At 46.2% G+C, this 19,033-nt stretch overlaps 2 protein-coding genes across 3 annotated transcripts; one reads left to right on the top strand and one right to left on the bottom strand.

The window, feature by feature from the left end:
• The first annotated feature begins 72 nt into the window (after nt 1–72).
• Nucleotides 73–15,161, top strand: LOC112314821 (gap junction gamma-3 protein). 2 transcript variants are annotated; one of them, XM_024571363.3, is made up of 3 exons: nt 73–153; nt 12,232–13,013; nt 13,676–15,161. In XM_024571363.3, exons 2-3 carry the CDS (start codon nt 12,233–12,235, stop codon nt 13,681–13,683), a joined length of 789 nt encoding a protein of 262 aa, XP_024427131.2. In that variant the 5' UTR covers nt 73–153; nt 12,232; the 3' UTR covers nt 13,684–15,161. The 2 variants fall into 2 exon arrangements, with proteins under 2 accessions (XP_024427131.2, XP_045060365.2); XM_045204430.2 differs by lacking the exon at nt 73–153 and adding an exon at nt 7,955–8,038.
• Nucleotides 148–18,901, bottom strand: LOC112314822 (gap junction gamma-3 protein-like). Its single transcript, XM_024571364.4, has 3 exons — nt 18,014–18,901; nt 3,982–4,188; nt 148–3,009 (listed from the first exon to the last, which is right to left on the bottom strand). The coding sequence occupies exon 1, from the start codon at nt 18,795–18,797 to the stop codon at nt 18,138–18,140; it is 660 nt and encodes a 219-aa protein (XP_024427132.3). The 5' UTR covers nt 18,798–18,901; the 3' UTR covers nt 148–3,009; nt 3,982–4,188; nt 18,014–18,137.
• Between the last annotated feature and the right edge of the window lie 132 nt (nt 18,902–19,033).

The raw sequence follows: 19,033 nt of genomic DNA on the forward strand, positions 1-19,033 counted from the left end.
GTGTGTGTGTGTGAGAGAGAGAGAGAGAGAGAGAGAGAGAGAGAGAGAGAGAGAGAGAGAGACTCAGAAGCTCTCGCAACCTAACAGTCCCTGGAAGGTGAAGGTGTGAGACTGTGAGACTACAAGGGTCTGGCCTCCCAAAGCCCACACACAGTAAGTTGTTCTGGCTTCATTTTCTGCTTTGTTGAATTATTGAGGAGAAGGGGTTGAGCCATGAAGGCCCCTCTTGTGTAGTTGTGCTGGTGCAATTTTGGGGAACCCGATCAACCACTGCAGGGAAAACAGGCTGATTCAGCTCTCGCTGCCAGCCTCCTGGGACTTTGCGTCAGACACCATACACCTCATGCCCTCTCTTCAGTAAGGTCCGAGCCAGACATCGACATTTGTGTTGGTGCTTCCCGAGTTTTAGCGGTAATACCCCGTTGTGCCACAAGAGGGAACCTATCAGCGGACTGGGAGAGAAAATCAGATCTGCTGACTCTCCTCAGTCAGTGAAGAGTTTATTTCTTTGGACATCTTGTGAATACTGAGGTAACAGACAAGACAACACTCATAGCGATTTCAAAACCAAGTAAAAATACTTTTAATTTTTATATTATTTGCAACTTTTCTTTCCACCCAGCTTAACAGTTCAACTGCCTAGTCCAGTGACTGACTGTAGAGTGATTCCAGCTCCTTTATCTTGCTTTTATTATTCTCATCCCAAACTCTTGATGTCCCCATCTCCCTCATCCATTTTCAATAATTCCTCTTAGTTTCCCCCTCCCCGAATGCCCACTTTCTGGGGTCAGTGTAATCCCTACTTAGGGCTTTGATTGACCTTCTTCTGGTTGTTCAAGACAATAATTCCTAATTAGGACTTACCCGATATAGGAAGCGTTATGGTTAACGATTCAGATTTCACACACCTTGAGCAAATCACTGAATTCTTCTGTGCTTCAATTTCCTCACTGCTAAACTGGCTATTATAATAACTTTATCACAGTATCTGTTACATGGTACTTGTTAAGAAATACTATCTACTCTAGTTACCTAGTGTCCCCTTTCTGTCTTTATTCGTCACTCCTGTTACAACTTCTGACTACAACTTTTCTGTTCCAGCCAGTGTCCTTCCTAGTCCCCTTGTGCCTTAATCACTCCTACTTAGGAGATATAGTCCAGGCTATTTTCCTGATCTCTCCTCCTGGAGATTCCAGATTCTCTGCAGCTTTGGAGGGGCATTTTGTTTCCTAATCTCACATTTTATCCCTTATTTCATCAACAGTTCACCAGGGCTGAGGAACTGGCCTTGTTCTACCTCTTGCAGTCTGTATGTCCCGTACAAATGACTTGAGTCTGTTTTCTCATGTGTAAATGGAGGATCCTTAGTGTCCCATGTAGCTGTAACAGTGTATAGGAAGAAAAACAACATTTCGTGAGCACCTAGCATGGACTATGAGCTAGGGACTGTATTTACTGGGCAAGTTCTAAATGTTGAGCATTGTCCTTGGCAATGAGGGTATAGCACAGATCAAGAGACGCACTGCCTCTACCCTTGCGAAGTTTACATCAACTCGTTTTTAAAAACTGAATTCTCAGGACAGCCATGAGAGGACTCCTTGATGCAGTGTGAGCCTGGATGATTAAATGGCTTTATTAAGTCCGTGTGAAACAGCTAGTGACTGGTGGAGCCACCGCACGGACCCAAGTCTGACTGGCCCCAAAGTTGGCTCACTTTCCACCCAACATCCCTGGGTGTGAGTGAGTCCCATACTTTCTTAAGTAGGATCAGCCTCAGACAAGTGAGGGTGTGGAGCTGAGAGATCAGATATGCCTGGTAAAGAGCTGACTCCGAAATCTTTTTCTGTGAGAGTTGAGGCCTGCGTGTGAGGAGGGGGAGTGATGGGGAAAGAGAAAGCAGCTGTGTTGTGGAGGCGGGGAATGTAGAAATGTCTGTGTATTTCTGCTTGTGTCTTTTGTTGATCTTTTAGGGATCTGATACTTCCTTCCCACTAAATCCTCTTTTCATGCCTAATTGGGACTGCCCCTTGATCTTGTGAAAACAGCACACACATACGGGCAAAAGTAGGTTTACAGCCATGAGTGCGCCAAACACAGAGTTTATTCTTGTACTATATATTTTCCACACAAACAACTGTAAACCTACTTTTGCCCACCCCTCTGTGTACCTTCCATCCGCAGCGCTCAGTTCAGTCCACTGGTTTTCTCTGCCTTTAGAATAGTCCATGATATCTTTCAAAATCACCATGAAGATGTCCTCCCTGGTCTTCTGAACTTGGCTTTCCTCCTATCCCCTATTCCCATGACTGGGCTCTAGGGTCCCAGGGACTTACTGTCTGCACAATCATAGAAAAAGAAGGCTTAAGTATTGGGGTGGACAGTGGCCTAAAACCTGGGGGATTACCCAGGGATGTGGAAAGTCTGGTATAAAGAAAGTCCAAAAGTGGAGAGGACTTTGAGGAGTGGGTCAGCTGCGAGGCCCACCACGGGGTAGGAGAAGGTCAGGAAGGAATACCTGGTCAATGGGATGAATAGCTGCTTCACAGCAATGCCTGCTCACATGGGCAGAAGGACTTGCCTTTATCTTGTAGAAGACACAGAATCTTCTAGAAATTCAGACAGTGAATCAGAAAGCATCAGTATGGAATAAAAGCAGGATGCTGCCTTTTAATCAGCAGTTCTTTGAGCTAACTTGTTGCTAAGTTGGATCTGTCCCACAGTGGTCAGAAATGCATTTGCTGTCTATTTGTAAACATTACAGATTTTAAACCCACACAATATTGAGAAGTTATTAGCTTATATTTTTGTTTCCTCCAGATTTTCATGTGATGATGGGCCCAGGGTTAACTTAGCTCCCTTCTCTCCAGATCCCACACCCAGTACCATTATATCCAGTTCTCTGGGGTGATGTTTTCTTTCTTGTTCTGATACTTTCCTTCTGCTGACCCCTCCTCAACCCTTGCTCCTGGTGGTGTCTCGCTCTCCCCCAAAGCAGATAGATACATCCACCTGTGAAAAAGAGGGAGAGTTGGAGAGAAGATATTTCTTCCCCCGATTGTGGGGTACAGAGGTGCCAGGCCTCTACACTTCTTTCTACTCCCTAACCTTGGGTGATCTTTGCACGCTGGGTGGCTTGCTGCTCTAGGTCTTGGAACATGTCGTCAACATATGGCTGTGGGAGGAGGCTGGTCTCATCTGGTGGGCAGAGGAGGGACAAAGAGGGTATTGTCTGGTGGACTAAAGAAGTGGGATGAGAGTTCTCTTTACCCTTGGGGGCTCCTTTCCTGGCACCAGTCTGTAGAAACTCATTGTGAAAGAGAAGTTTTGTCTTGGTGCTTTAGGGTCCTGTCAGAAGCTTAGAAATAATTAGGCAGAAACACCCTCCCCCCAGCCCCCAGCACCGACCTTGACCTCCTCCCCCGATACCCACACTGACTCGGGCACTGTGGACATTTATAAATAGGGCCATTGAAGAATCAGAAGAAATTTGTACAACTTTGAAAAGTATCCCTATTCCCTGGGCCCTGTTCATCTCATCACTTCCACCCCCACTTCAGACATTTAGACAAGGACTTTGGTCACTCTGGCTGGACATCAGTAGAGCCCTGAAGAATGGGGTCAGAGCTCTTGGTTTCCAGAGAGAATTGTTGGTTAGTTTTAAGTAAGTTAGACTGAGAACTCATCAATTAAAGGGTTGAATCTCCATTTGGAAGTACCCTCCAACACCGTGTGAGGTGCATGCAGTAGTGATTTCCTGAGTTCTTCCCCAAAGTAACCTGTAGCCATTTACTCAAATAGCTATCCAACACGGAAGGGGAATACTGAAACCTCTGAGGTCACACACATGATTTGAGTTGGCACCGAGAACCCTGAGGATCCAAAGCCCCATCAGAACACATGTGGAGGTTTGGTGATAAATTGAGCCCCGTCCCAGCTCCCTCTCACAGTTACAGCTTACATTTACTGCCTCTGCAGACCCACCTGGTATTCATTTCCCATGTTCTAGAATGTACTGGCAGAATGGATGAACTTAGCAGATGGCTCAATCCCACATAGATTCCTTGGCCACTGAAGTAAAGTTATTACATATCAAAGGGCAAGTGAGCTCAACAGTGGCATCTTCAAATAATTGAGGAATGCATGGTGGTGGTCTCCATCATATCCCCAATTAATTCACCAGCCAGGGCCCTGCAAAACAGAATGGATTATAGCAGATGTATTACTGAAGAATTAACCAAGTAAGAGCCCCACTGTTTAGTCACTGGGCTAGATGTACTATATTTAGCAGAGCAAAATAACACAGATTTTGTTATATGGTAAGTAGCTATTGATCTGACTGATGTGCATACGGATTCATTCATTGTTAGAACAATGTATAAAATTATTATTATTAATTTGTATTTCAAAAAGGTTAAATTTCAACATTAATTCTCACATCTATCTGGTTAGTTCACAAATAAGTTCTTTCCCTAGGAGCTTCAAATTTGCTTTGTTCTTCTACAATGTGTTATTAGTGAAGAATTATAAATGACACTGCAAATTTTGGGGATCTTTGGTTATTGAACCCTCGGTAAGCATTTATTGGGTTTCAGGAAAATCTTGCACTGGAGCCACCAGTAGAGTAAATCTTGGCAAAACTTCTCCACAACTCAACAAACAAGCGTTGGTAAAGAACACAAGATCATTAGTTTTCTCTATTTTTGTCAGCAGTTTCACAAACTGGTGCTAATTTACAGTATTTGCAAATGTATACTCAATGTTTTAATCAACTGTATTTGTAACAATTTTCTTAGAGTCTGCTGGCACTTGCATAGAAGATTGTAAATCAGACGAATAAACCCGCCAGATAGTAGAAGGTAATTAAACATTATCGTGAAAGTCAGGAGGGAAAATGACTGTCATTTTAGAGCTCTATGCCCAGCTAAATAGCAATTCAAGATTGAGGATACATTGAAACACTTTTAAGACCAAAGAGGATCAGGTGTTTACCCCTAACAGTTCCCAGTAGAGGAACTACTGAAGGTTGTACTGCAAGAAGGAGGAAATTCAGCACACCTATGCTAATAGCACTTTTTACAATATCCAAGAGGCGAGGGTGAACTACTAAATGCCCATCAGTGGATGCGTGGATAAACGACATGTGGTACATGCATGCGTATCCACATGCAGTGCAACACCACTTGACCTTAAGAAGAAATAAAGCTCTGATCGATGTTACAGCATGGATGAACTTTGAAGACATTACACTAAGCAAAACAAACCAGTCACAAAAGAACAAATGCTGTATGATGCCACTGATATGCGGTATGTAAATAGTCAACTTCACAGAAACAGAAAGTAGAATGATGGTTTCCAGGGGCTAAGGCGAGGGAGAAATGGGTACGAAGTTTCAGTTTCGCTAGATGATAGACTTGTGGAGATCTCTGCACAACAGTGTGAATATACTTAACACTACGCAGGTAAAAAGTGATCGATGGTTAAAAAAATAAAAAAGAACATTGGGGTGCATAGGTTCTTTTGAATTAGTGTTTCAGGATTCTTAGGGTATAATCCCAGCAGTGGAATTGCTGGGTCAAAAGGCAGTTCCATTAATAGCCAAGTGCTGGAAGCAGCCTAGGTGCCCATCAGTAAATGAGTGGATCAAAAAACTGTGGTACATTTACACAATGGAATTCTACGCAGCAGAAAGAAAGGACCTCCTACCGTTTGTGACAGCATGGATGGAACTGGAGAGCATTATGCTAAGTGAAATAAGCCAGACGGCGAAAAACAAATACCATATGATCTCACCTATAAGTGGAACCTAATCAACAAAACAAACAAGCAAGCAAAATATAACCAGAGATACTGAAATTAAGAACAAACTGACAGTAACCAGAGGGGAGGGGGGAAGGAAATAATGGAGGAAAGAAGGGGAAGGGTCGTCAAAGAACATGTATAAAGGACCCTTGGACAAAGCCAAAGGAGGGTAGGATTGAGGGTGGGAGGTGGGGTTGGGTGGGGCTGGGGAAAGTGGTGGTGGGAAAATGGAGACAACTGTATTCGAACATTAATTAAAAAATGATAAAAATAAATAAAAAAGGAGAAAATTTAATCCAGCAGGAAGGTATGGGGTTCAAGAAGCAACATTGAGCAAAGAAGCTGGTAAATCTAAATAAGAGTTGAGTTAAATATTCTTTCTGAAATGCAGAGAATGAATTGGGGGGGACAAGGCTAGAGGCAGAGACACTAGGATGGCACTCCATTCATTCAGTCTTGAGCTGTGGCCCCTTCTGAATTCAAGGGACAGTATCTGCACAGCTGGTAGATCAATAAGGTGGTCATTGAAGGAGATGTCAGGGATGACACCCAAGTTTTTTTCGTTGGGATCCAGGGTGGATAGTGGAGTTAGTCATTAAAATGTGGAACATGTAAGCAGAGAATTGCAGACTGCTTGTTCAAATCCCAGCTTCTCCACCCACTAGCTGGTCGACCTTGAATAAGTTACTTAGCTTCTCTATTCTTCATTTCTCTACTTTGTAATAATAGTACTTTCATCAAAGGCTGTTGAAAGGGATAAGTGAGTCAATAGCCATAGAGCACTTAGAATATCCCTCATTTATTAAGCACTGAATACATGTTAGCGTAACAAAATATTAAATTGGAAACCTTGGCTGGGATTTCAAGATGTGATGTTTTAAGAATATATAACACAAATGACACTCTAGAGCGATTGGTTAGTCTGAGATGCACTACTTCAAAGGAAAAGCCAATTATGTGACTCTTAAACTGTACCCACATCAAAGTTTTATAAAATGGCAGAGTTGTTGGAAGTTAGAGGGCGAGAGGATTAACTTGGGAGTGGGACTACCTTTGGAAAGAGATGTGCTGTTAGCTCTCCCCAAGAGAAAGGCATGAGGGTGCTGCCTTCTGCATCCCAAGCCTCGTGAGAGGAGCTCCAATGTGCCTACTGACTCCTGCTTGATACGTCAGAAAGGCAAAAGACAGCATTGCCAGCCAATGAATGGAGGAGAAGTGCTGCTTTGACATAGGCCTGCCTGCCCTGAGTTTGTTGGCCCTAAGGATGCATATACTTCCTGTGGACCAGATGTGAGCATGCCCAGGAGAGAGCCAATTGAGGCTATTTTATGTTGTGCTTAATAGAATCCCCCAGAGAAGTGAACAGCCTTCAAAGGTTAAAAAGAAAAAAGGACCCATTTGACAAACTGTGAAAAAGATCAAATCACTTAAATGGTGAAAGAAGACTATCCAGCTGGACTTAGACTTCTCAATGACAATATTAAATGTTAGAAAACAGTGGGATGATGCCCCAAATAGCCACAGGGGCAGAATCTAGAACTGAAGTTCCCTCCAGCTCTCCTCCTTGAGGAATGCAATGTTGGCTCTGGGAGCTGCAACATTGCAGAGTAAACAGGTCTTGCACTCCCCACTCGTGAGTTACTCTCCCACCCACTTGCCTGCTCTCCGGGCCTGGCCCTTCCCGTTGTCTGCAGGGGATCCTGGCTCTGGCCATGGGGCAGGAATGGGGATGCAGGCAGGCATCACAGTTCTCATTGGGCCAGGTGGAGAGGACATGGGCTCCCGGAGCTGCTGAGGGGGCATGGAACAGATGCCCCATTGTGTCGTAGGGAGAAGACTGTGCTATTTCTCCCAGCCAACAGGAGAGGCCATCCTGAGACACACATCAGGAAATTCTGTCTGTTGTCTGTGGCAAGCCCTCATGGTGGAAACATGCTGAAGTCATTGCTCCCTCTCCGACAATCTGAAAATCCCCGTTTCAGTTCAGTTAGGACACTTACCCTCACCCTCAACAACGGAGAATTATTCTCCACAGCCCATTCTTCAACAGCAGGGCTGCCTGCTCCTCCAGCTGCAATTTTTTTACCCTTCACAAAGGCTGCCAGGAATGAAAAGGGGTGGGGGAGAGGTGGGCGGGGGCAGGAGGCAGGGCCTGGGGTAGAGCTGGGACCCTGTGAGCTCTGGCCTGAGGCTGATTCTGTCTCCTCCTGTTGCTGGTGCTTCTGCTCAAAGCTGCCAGGTGAGTGCTCACGCTGGGACAGGGGCAGCTGGGCTGGTGGGGCCAGGGGTCAGAGGTGGTGGGGGCTGCCTGGGGCTCTACACTGCCTCCACCAACTCCACTGTGCACACCACTGACCTGGGGGTATTATTAAAATTCATATTTGACTTGCCAAGCTGGGGATTCAGCCTGATTCTGCATACATGGCGATGCCTGTTCTGCTTCACATGGACCACACTTAGAATAAAAGAATCTAGAATGTTTTCCAGGCCAGGTGGGGTGAGGCGGGACCAGTGAGCGGGATCCAGCACTGTCCTCAGTGGACATCCTTCGGTCATACCCTAACTGTGAGATGGATTCTCTCACCAATGGAATCCTGACATTTTTCTCCAAAAGAATAGAGATGCTTAGAAAAAATTCTTACCATAATCATGACAGAATTTAAAAATCTATTTACATGTTTAAACTCTCGGCTTTCCTCCCTCTCCCAACTATTGAGCTCACAGGTATTCTCTACTGATTAAAGTCGTAACGGGGCTCAGACCCAACCAATTTTCTCCCAAATAGATTTATCTGCAAACTATTTCTCCAGTCCTAGAAAGAGGTGTCCCTTGAGCTGAACTTTGCCAGCAATGCTGAGCCCTTAGCTCCGTAGGTCCTGAAGGTCAGCCTGGGGCGCTGGTCCCTGTGGACAAAGCTGCAGACCTGTTTGCAGGAGGAGGGTGTGGGTCTCAGAGAATGAGACAGGTGGGCTGGGGACTGCTGGAACAGAGCGGGGGTGGGGAACCACAGAGTCACAGGAACACAGGGGATGAAGGAGGAGGGACTGTATTTAGGCTCTGGCCTATAGGAAACTCCCTTTCGGTCTGCAGACTTTGGGAGATGGAGCACAATTTTGCCTGAATATGAGGCCCAGGAATGTGTGGAATAAGTACTGTTTTGGTGATAACAGCCATGGAGCCAAGGACAGGAAGGTCGCTCAGAATTAGATATGGGGACTCCAAACTAAGGGGTTCTCAGGCAAGTCCTCTTGTCCTCCTTTTTCTGCTGTCCCTTCTAAACCCCTAAAGCTCTGTGGTGAGCTCTGGAGACCCCGGTTCAGTTCCTACAGCCCTGCAGAGGACACTTGTGTGTCTGGCTGTGGGCCTTGGGTGGGCATAGGGCAGAGAGAAGTAGAGACAGGGTCTCTGAAAACTACTTAAATTCCCAACACTTAGAATATGCCAGGCCTGCTCTGTGTTAAATCGCAATTCTGCCGGAAATGTGCTGGAAGTCTTTAGAGCAGGGGTGTCAAACTCATTTTCACCGGGGGCCACATCAGCCTCTCCATTACCTTCAAAGGGCCGAATGTAATTTTAGGACTGTATCAATGTAACTACTCCTTAACTAGGGGCAAGGAGCTCGGCACTGCCACTGGGCAGAAACAAGGTGGAGGGCCAGATTCAGCCCTCGGGCCTTGTGTTTGCCACCTGTGCTTTAGAGGGTGCTGGGCCTGCACTTTGAAAGGAGGGGGCTGAGAGCAAGACTTGAAAATTGACCAAACTAGACTTCAGCCTGATAACACTCCAAGAGAGCCAGGGCAGAAATCCTCAGAGCCCCAGGGATGCCTCCCCAGGGCAGGTCCCCCAACCCTCCACCCATGACTTGTGAGGCATGGAGGAGCCGCAGGCATCGTCACAGATGGGGCTGGTTGAAGGGGCATTCACACCCAGCATGGAAATGGGTAGATTATCGTACCCACTCAACAAAAGCCCTTGGAGATGCTCTGGTACAGACGTCTTGCCTTACGGAGCTGGGAACTGAAGCCATGAGTGGAGAGGTGATGGGCCAGTGCTTACCCTAAAGCAGTGGTTCTCAGCCAGGGTGAATGTGACCCCAAGGGACATTTAGCAATATCTGGAGACATTTGTGGGTGAGAGGGAAGTATGCTACTGGCCCCTAATGTATAGAGGCTGGGAATGCTGCTAAACATCTCACAACACACAGGACAGCATCCCCTGTGCCCCCAAACAAAAACTATCAGGCCCTGACTGTTAATATTGCCAAGGTTGAGAAGCCTAAAACCTGCATTGGAACTTGACCTTCCTTTTGGTCTTTTATGGAGCTCGGTCTCTCTCCAAACAAAATTTAATTAAGCATTGATTGAGAAACTGTTTCTTTACCCCGGGCACTTCACGAAATGCTTTTTTCATCCAAAAGGCAAGCTAGTGTTTTTGTTTGACTGTTGTCTTGATTTTTAAATTAGAAAAAAAGGTTTTGTTGCCTTATCTATTTGTCTTTTATTATTTTCACTTATCCTCTTCTCCTGAATCCTGAAGAATTACCCGATGTACTTTTAGCACCACGACTGGATTTCCCTCAGATCTGTCCCACTGTCTTCAGCACAGACTGTAGCTGTGCTACTGACGACCTTTCTCTGGCTCGATTCTGGTGGGTCTGTACAGTTAAGGCCCCACTTACTCTCATTTTTGCAGAGTCTTGGCAGTGAAAGAAGATAAATCTCTACCTTCAATTTGCCATCTTTACTCATGAGGACAATTTTGCATCTTTCTAAAGACTGAAATAGGTTTCTCCTAAAAATTTTAACTGAATTTTGTAGAAAAGAAATTTCATCTCTGATATGCTTCTGAGTCCTCCCAATCTATGATGGGGTTAGAAAGATAGGGACTGAAGAGCAGGCAGAGAGTCAAACTCTTAATTTCTAGTGGCTCAAAATGTGGTTTCTCACAGTCAGTGGATGGGGACACATTTCTCTGGTCAACGGGAACCTTTGGAGGCATCTTAATCCATCCCTTCCAGTTGTACAGAGTGGCCATTCCGCCTAAGTTTCGGCATATGGCCTGTTCTTATCTATAGTTTATGACACTAATGCCCATCTAATATTGTTTGTGCATCTTTGTGAGTATCATCATTGGAAAGCTAATACAGGGCAGATGAAGCATGTTTCATTTGCTGCCATGTTAACTTAGAAACTCAGGTTATTACTATTAGAGTTAAAGGGGGAAACCTAAGCAAGTTCATAGTCAGAGAGGAAATAAGGGTGGTCTGAAGTAGAGGAAAGGTAATTTAGGGATCACATCCTTGACGAAGCCAGAAAGTAGAGGCTCAAGGACCCAGATTTGGAAGGGAGAGTGGCCTTGGACAAGTGTAGGGCCACTTCTTTTTCTAAGATGCTATAGGAGGAAGTGACTATGAAGATAAGAGAAGCAGTAGCTACCAGGATTCACATCCCAGAGTCCCTAGTTTCCCTGCAGAATAAGAGGTTTGTGTGGTCTTTTACGAATGAGGGGAGCAGGTGTGTAAGAGTTTGGGTCTAATAGTGATGATTAGAAAACGTGACTGAGCACTGAGGAAGACTGCTAATTGGAACAAAGATAAAGATGACAAACTGGGCTGTTAGCACGATGATATTTTCTCCAGAGAATTGAAGAATTGCTGAAATCTGTTCCCGACCATGATCCCTCTCACCGGGAAGGAGATATGAGCCCTAGGAACAATGGCAAAGGAGAATCAAATTTTCAATTTTTTCCAGTCAATTCTGGCTTTGACCAAACCCCATTACATTTAATGAGTAGATTCTGCTGTGTTTTCTTTAAAAAAGTTCTCCTTTTCCTAGGCTAAAGAACATTAGACTTCCGCTCTTTACTTGCTCCCCAGGGAGCCCTCTAACCTAACCACAGCTCAGTTTTACTTTGTGGTAGGAGCAAAGGCCAGCCCAATACACCTGTGAGCATCTGAGGGCAATGAGCCAGAGAAAAGCAGAAAGCAAGAGAATGCACTTTCCCCCCAAGCTCAGCACTGACTTTGTTCAGATGGTGCCGACAAACATCACCTGGGGAGGTGTTAGTTTTCAGAGGACACTGGTCTCTTGCTATTCAGCCTATTTAGGGTGAGATGGAAGGAGGGAGAGAGTGAGACAGACCTTGGTCTCTACCCAAGACTGAGAGTTGCTCTCCACAGCAGCGGGGAACAGAGGAGGACAGAAGAGAGAGCCACAGCCACAGTTATTCGCTATTATTATTTTACAAAGATGATTCAGTATAGAAATAGGTGCAATCAGAGTTTTAATATTTGATCAACCAGTTCCTTAGAGAAGAGCAAGAAAGCTCGCGATACCCACCTTTGAAGTCACAGTGAAAAGGTGGCCTAGGGGTCCTCCTAAAGGAGAGTGAGCAACACATCTACACTCATCATTGTCCTGTGCTCCACAACAGGATGTGTGGCAGGTTCCTGAGGCGGCTGGTGGCTGAGGAGAGCTGGCACTCCACCCCGGTGGGGCGCCTCCTTCTTCCTGTGCTCCTGGGGTTCCGCCTTGTGCTGCTGGCGGCCAGCGGGACCGGAGTCTATGGCGACGAGCAGAGCGAATTCGTGTGTCACACCCAGCAGCCAGGCTGCAAGGCTGCCTGCTACGATGCCTTCCACCCCCTCTCCCCACTGCGCTTCTGGGCCTTCCAGGTCATCTTGCTGGCTGTGCCCAGTGCCCTCTACATGGCTTTCACCATGTATCACAGCATCTGGCACTGGGAAGACTCGGGAAAGGCGAAGAAGGAAGAGGAGACCCTGATCCCACAAGGACAGGGCAGCACAGATGCCTCAGGGGCTGAAAGGCCTAGGCTGCTCTGGGCCTATGTGGCACAGCTGGGGGTGCGACTGGTCCTTGAGGGGGCAGCCTTGGGGGGGCAGTACCATCTGTATGGCTTCAAGATGCCCAGCTCCTTCGCATGTCGTCGAGAGCCTTGCCTAGGCAGTATAACCTGTAATCTGTCCCGCCCCACCGAGAAGACCATTTTCCTAAAGACCATGTTCGGGGTCAGTGGGCTCTGTCTTTTCTTTACTCTTTTGGAGCTTGTGCTTTTGGGCCTGAGGAGATGGTGGCAGACCTGGAAGCAAAAATCTTCCTCTTCTGACATCCCAACTTCAGAGAGCACCAGAAAACACAATGAACCAAATGATAACTTCCCAGTGGTGGAATCAAAGGACCAGTTCCGAATAGCAGGTGAGAAGGACATTGATGTCCTTTTTTCTTCTTTGTCTGATGTCTTTGTCCTGATAATTCCCCTTGGCAGGTCCCTTACCCTCTGGGAAGTACAACTCCCACATGTTGCAAAGTACAAAAAGGTGAAGGGATTAAATAAAACAAACCAAACAAAAAACCCTCATAGACACAGACAAGGGCATGGTGATTACCAGATGGAAAAGGGGGTGGGGAAAGGTAGAAGTGGGTATAGTGGGCATAAATGGTGATGGAAGAGGGCATAAATTGTGATGGAAGGAGGCATAAATGGTGATGGAAGGAGGCATAAATGGTGATGGAAGGAGGCATAAATGGTGATGGAAGGGGGCATAAATGGTGATGAATTGACTTGGGTTGGTGAACACACAATACAATATACAGATGCTGTATTATAGAATTGTACACTTGAAACCTATGTAATTGTGTTAACCAATGTCACTCCTACAAATTCAGTTAACGAAGTAGAAAACTAGGTTCTAGGTAGATTCTGACCACTGCTCCCAGCCGAGCCCCACCCCCATCAATCTGACGATTCCTTCTGATGAACCATGACCAGAGTGCTCTGTTGTAACTCCTTGTCTTCCATTGAAATCTCTTCCCATTTAGAAAAGGTCTCAGCTTCTGCTCGATTCTCTATTTTGCAGAGTTATAAAGACACCTGGCTCAACTCTGAAGGAAACCCTATGACTGGATCTTTTCCCCAACATCCAGTGAGTGGGGATTTACCTCTGCGAGAAGTTAGAGGCTGTTGAAGCCTCTAAGGGCCATGGTGGGCCGTGCTACTTCAAGCATTTCCCTGAAGAACTACTGCGTGTGCCTTCTCACCAGAATCCTCTGGTGTCAGCATCAGTTTTTATGGGCTTTGTTCCAGAGTCAGCCAGCAGAAACCTCCATAAAACTATGCCTCTCCTTTGTCCTGTGCAATAAAGATTGATTACTGTTGGTGGTATTCTTGTTGCTAAAGACAATCCTGCTTCCTGTCTCAGTGACTCTACGATATTATCTCTCTCCTGTCGTGCCACATTCTCTGCTCCTCCCAATTCAAAGTCCTGTAACCCTGAATACCCACAGCCTTGGTGCATATGTCTTATCCAGGAACTCTGGCTTTCCAAGAGTTTTGCTGCGTCCGTTAAGATATAGATTAGATTTGTTCAAACACTTGGCCACATCCTTTAGGAAGATTCCTGTGAATTCAGAGGATTATGTCCCCTGGACCACTGACAGCTCTGATTTCTGCTCACTTCTCAATCTCTTCTGGGTTCACGACAGCTGCTCCATTGGCTCCAGCACAGCAGCACCTTATATGTGGCGTTAAGCCCGTACGTTTTAAACTCATACCCCTCAATACCACACAGAAAAGCTAGTACAGTTCTACTGCTGACTCAGGGGTAACAGTAAGGGATGTTTATATCATAGTGCGATTGGGAGGTAATTTAAAGCTGAATGAATAGCAGGTTTCTCTTTTCTTGAGTCTTTCAGTCATTTCTGTCCAAGAGTGTTCTAGCCTCCCACCTTTCTGTAGAAACACCTCTCTCCTCAGTTCTTCCTTGTCCTCAAATTCTCAACAAAGAGTAGTTACCTACTTTTGTTTTCTCCTTCTCAATTCTAAATTATCCCCAAGTAAATTAAGAAGGCACATCCCCAAGGAAAGATATTTGGTTCCCCAAGAGACACTATGGCAACAACTAGTAAAATGATAATTTTTCTTTCTGCTACATAAGTGTTTCATAAAGAATCCCTTATCTGCTATAGCCAGAGCCCAGTCAAGTGAGAAAGAATGGAAAAAAGCAAATGTCATCATTTGTAATTCCTCCTTGACAGCATCCCTTTTTAAACAGCTTTATTGATACACACACACGTATATATTTCATGTACTATATAATTCATCCATCTAAAGTATACAATTCAATGGCTTTCAGTATAGTCACAGAGTTGTGCCTCCATTAACACAAACAGTTTTAGAACATTTTTAACAACTCAAAAGGAAACCCTATGACCCTCAGCTATTACCCCCAAACCTCCATAACCCAAACATTGCTTTGGCACCCTTGTTGAAAATCAATTGCTTGTAGATATATGAATATTTTTCTGTATTCTCAATTTTATTTGTGGAGGAGAGAATGTCCCATATGTGACTGCTTTGGACCCTTAAGCTAGATCCAGCGAGATCTGGGCCAGAACAGAGATAGCTTCCCACAAATTCCCCCCGAAAATGACTGATCAACCCCTACCCCATCCCCTGGGCATGCTGGTTCCCGAAAAGGGCCTTTGCCCTACCCTGGGCAAGCATGTAAGATGTTTTCCCCTTACCTGGGGCTGGTGACACCCCAGTACCACTATCCACCCCACCCTGTGCTATAAAACCCTTCAGTGCCTGTCATGCGGCATGAAGGACATCCATGCTGTCCTGCTCCTGCCCAAGACCTAAGTTCTTTAAAAAAAAACCTCTTGATGTAATGCTGGACTTGTCAGCCTCTTTCTCCAGTCTCGTGGCTCCAGGGAATTTTCCTAACACAATTCCATTGATGTCTATTCTATCCTTATGCCAGTACCACATGTTTTGATTACTAGAGCTTTGTAACAAATTTGAAATTGGGAAGTGTGAGTCCTCCTACTTTGTTCTTATTTTCAAGATTGTTTGGCTATTTGGGGTCCCCTGAAATTCCAGATGAACAAAACTGTGAATTGGGAGCCTCAATGTTTTCAGTAAAGAAGGACATTCACCTTAGGAATGTGGTCCGATTGAAGACATAGGACCTTAATGGGACATAGGTCCTCATTTCTGTCACTCAGTACACAGGCAGACATACAGACACACACTCACACCCTCACCTCACAAACACTCATGGCAAACATCAGTAAGTGACAAGGGCATTTCTTCCTCCTTGGTCCATATTAAGAGTCCTTCTTAATATAGCATCCCAATTTATGAAGAAATGTACTTCTTAGTTGTATAATTTAGACATTTTAAAACTAGATATGCTATGGGACTTTTATCAAAAATCAAAACAGAAATTGCAGAAACCCCCTTTCCAATCATTTAGTCAAACATCCAGTAAATACTCATTGAGCATATTATGGAAAAGGCAGTGTCTGATACTGGGACACAAGAGGAATTAAAGACTTCATTCGTAAGTAAAGGAACAAGGTGGGAAGAATAAAAAAAAGCCAAAGCACCTCAGAAATACAAGATTGAAAATCCATTAAAAAGAAACAGATAATTCCCTGAAGTAGGCAAGTATATTATTTGTTGAAAGCTTCAATGGATGTTCCTTGGAACAGCAAAGTGGTCACTGTTTTCAAGCTGGGTACCAAAAAGCAATGCATCTGTGCTTCTGAATCGTAACCATTCCCACTTAAAAACCTTCATTTCCTTTCACCCATTCCCCAGGTGCTATCAGGTCCTCACAATGTCCTCACAACAGCTCCACTCTCTGACCCTGGCTCTCACATCCTGGGCTGACCTCCTCAAGGAGGATCAGAAACTGCTCCAGCACCAGAAGCTGCAGGATTTGCTTTGTTCCAGCATCTTAGACAATTGCCACTCACAGCAGTTACCCCAGAGTTGGCTCAGAGCATCTCATAGCCTGCAGACCTTCTGGGAACTGAACTACCTAAAACACTGATGGGAAGTCAAATCTGGAGACCACCATCTAACCCTGGATTCCTTCCCCTGACTTAACTACTAAAACCCCTATCAGCACTGGGTGAATGTGCCCCATGTCCTGAGTATGGACTTCCTCTACCTAGAGCTTCTTATGCTTGGTGAGAAAGAGAGGGAAATCAGGGTGGCAGGAGATGGGGCCTAACACTCACTCTCAAGCTTGCATCACGGAAAGCTGCCTCTCAGGTTCCCTGGGCTTTAGAGAGTTGGTGGGTTTTGTGGGGGAGTAGGATATCCTGCTTTTCTAAGAACTCAACTAGACCTCAGAGTTGGAGGCGGCTGAGAACAGGCTCCTTTCCCTGTAGAATGAAGCTGATAAAGAGGGGCTTCAGGTACAGTAAACCTAACAGGCCCAGCGTCTCCTTAGCCCCACTCCAGGCCCAGCTACATAGATACTTCCAGTCCTCCTGGAGGGCCCACAATGCCCTCCTAGGTGCAGCTTGCCCAGGACTCCAGCACTTAAATCACCAGAGCAGCTTGCAACTTTTAACCTCACCTCTCAAACCTGATGACAGCTAAGACATTTGGAAAGAGAAAACTCAACTGCAGCGGTCAAAACCAAGTTGGTTTCAAAAAATTTTACTTAGACATTATTTGGCTGTTACACATTTAAAACTGCAATAATTTACATATTTGTATTGCTCTGCTTTGGAACTGTAACTGTGGTAAGCAATTAGACAGACTCGAGCAGAGCAAAGACAATGGGCCAGGTACAGAAGGTCACCGGGGCAGAAAGTCCCAGGTGCCTAGCAATGGGAAAAACTGGGAAATCAAGGACCTCGCCCAGCAGGGTGACTTTCCTCCCCAAGGACATCGCTGGTTACGTGGTTTAGACCCAGGAATTCTTCTCCCTAGAGATAACATCTAGGCCTCAGTTGTATTTCAGCCCCAGGCCCTGAAAAGCAGCAAAACCGGACAAGCCATACCATGGCGGACCTCAGGACCAGCTGCATTGACTAATGACCCTCTGCCCTGGTGCTGACCAATCAGTGTAGACCAGGACCCTGAAAGGACACACCTGGAAAGCTGATGAATATTCTGTTGAGCCCCTGGGACCTCCTCTAAGATTTCCACCATTAAAAGTCCTAGAAGGACCCAACACTCTCTGCTTGCCCTCCCAGAGCAGCGCCCCACTCCTCCCCAGTTTCTCCCTACAGATGTGTTACCTTGACCTTCCTCTCTTAAGCTCTGAGGGCCTTTCATTTGCCTCTGTAATTTGTTTCCTGAGCTCATTTCTTCTACCTCTGTGACTTACTAAATAAGTTTTCTTTTATAATCTGAGTCAAAGAAGAAAAAAGGACATCAGTGCCCTTCTCACCTGCTATTCGGAACTGGTCTTTTGATTCCACCACTGGGAAGTTATCATTTGGTTCCTGGTGTTTTCTGGTGCTCTCTGAAGTTGGGGAGCAGTCAGAAGAGGAAGACTTTTGCTTCCAGGTCTGTCACCATCTCCTCAGGCCCAAAAGCACAAGCTCCAAAAGAGTAAAGAAGAGACAGAGCCCGCTGACCCCGAACATGGTCTTTAGGAAAATGGTCTTCTCGGTGGGGCAGGACAGATTACAGGTTATACTGCCTAGGCAAGGCTCTCGACGACATGCGAAGGAGCTGGGCATCTTGAACCCATACAGATGGTACTGCCCCCCCAAGGCTGCCCCCTCAAGGACCAGTCGCACCCCCAGCTGTATCACATAGGCCCACAGCAGCCTGGGCCTTTCAGCCCCTGAGGCATCTGTGCTGTCCTGTCCTTGTGAGATCAGGGTCTCCTCTTCCTTCTTCGCCTTTCCTGAGTCTTCCCAGTGCCAGATGCTGTGATACATGGTGAAAGCCATGTAGAGGGCACTGGGCACAGCCAGCAAGATGACCTGGAAGGCCCAGAAGCGCAGTGGGGAGAGGGGGTGGAAGGCATCGTAGCAGGCAGCCTTGCAGCCTGGCTGCTGGGTGTGACACACGAATTCGCTCTGCTCGTCGCCATAGACTCCGGTCCCGCTGGCCGCCAGCAGCACAAGGCGGAACCCCAGGAGCACGGGAAGAAGGAGGCGCCCCACCGGGGTGGAGTGCCAGCTCTCCTCAGCCACCAGCCGCCTCAGGAACCCACCACACATCCTGTTGTGGAGCACAGGACAGTGTTGAGTGTAGATGTGTTGCTCACTCTCCTTTAGGAGGAGCCCTAGGCCACCTTTTCACTCCGACTTCAAAGACAGGTAACCCCTGCTCCCCCCAACTAGCTGCGATCCTGCTCTCCATCTGTGAGTCTGTCCACATCTCCACTGTCTACGGGAGGAAAGCCCGCGTGGGGTCACGCCAGGCGCCCAGGCCGGGGTAGCCGCGCGCACACAGC

The sequence above is a fragment of the Desmodus rotundus genome, chromosome 1 (genome assembly GCF_022682495.2).
Source record: "Desmodus rotundus isolate HL8 chromosome 1, HLdesRot8A.1, whole genome shotgun sequence".
In the NCBI taxonomy this organism is placed as follows: Eukaryota; Metazoa; Chordata; class Mammalia; order Chiroptera; family Phyllostomidae; genus Desmodus; species Desmodus rotundus.

Excerpts from the sequence above, each read along its gene's own strand:
- LOC112314821 (XM_024571363.3), top strand. The coding sequence starts at position 12,233 with ATGTGTGGCAGGTTCCTGAGGCGGCTGGTGGCTGAGGAGAGCTGGCAC.
- LOC112314822 (XM_024571364.4), bottom strand. The coding sequence starts at position 18,797 with ATGTGTGGTGGGTTCCTGAGGCGGCTGGTGGCTGAGGAGAGCTGGCAC.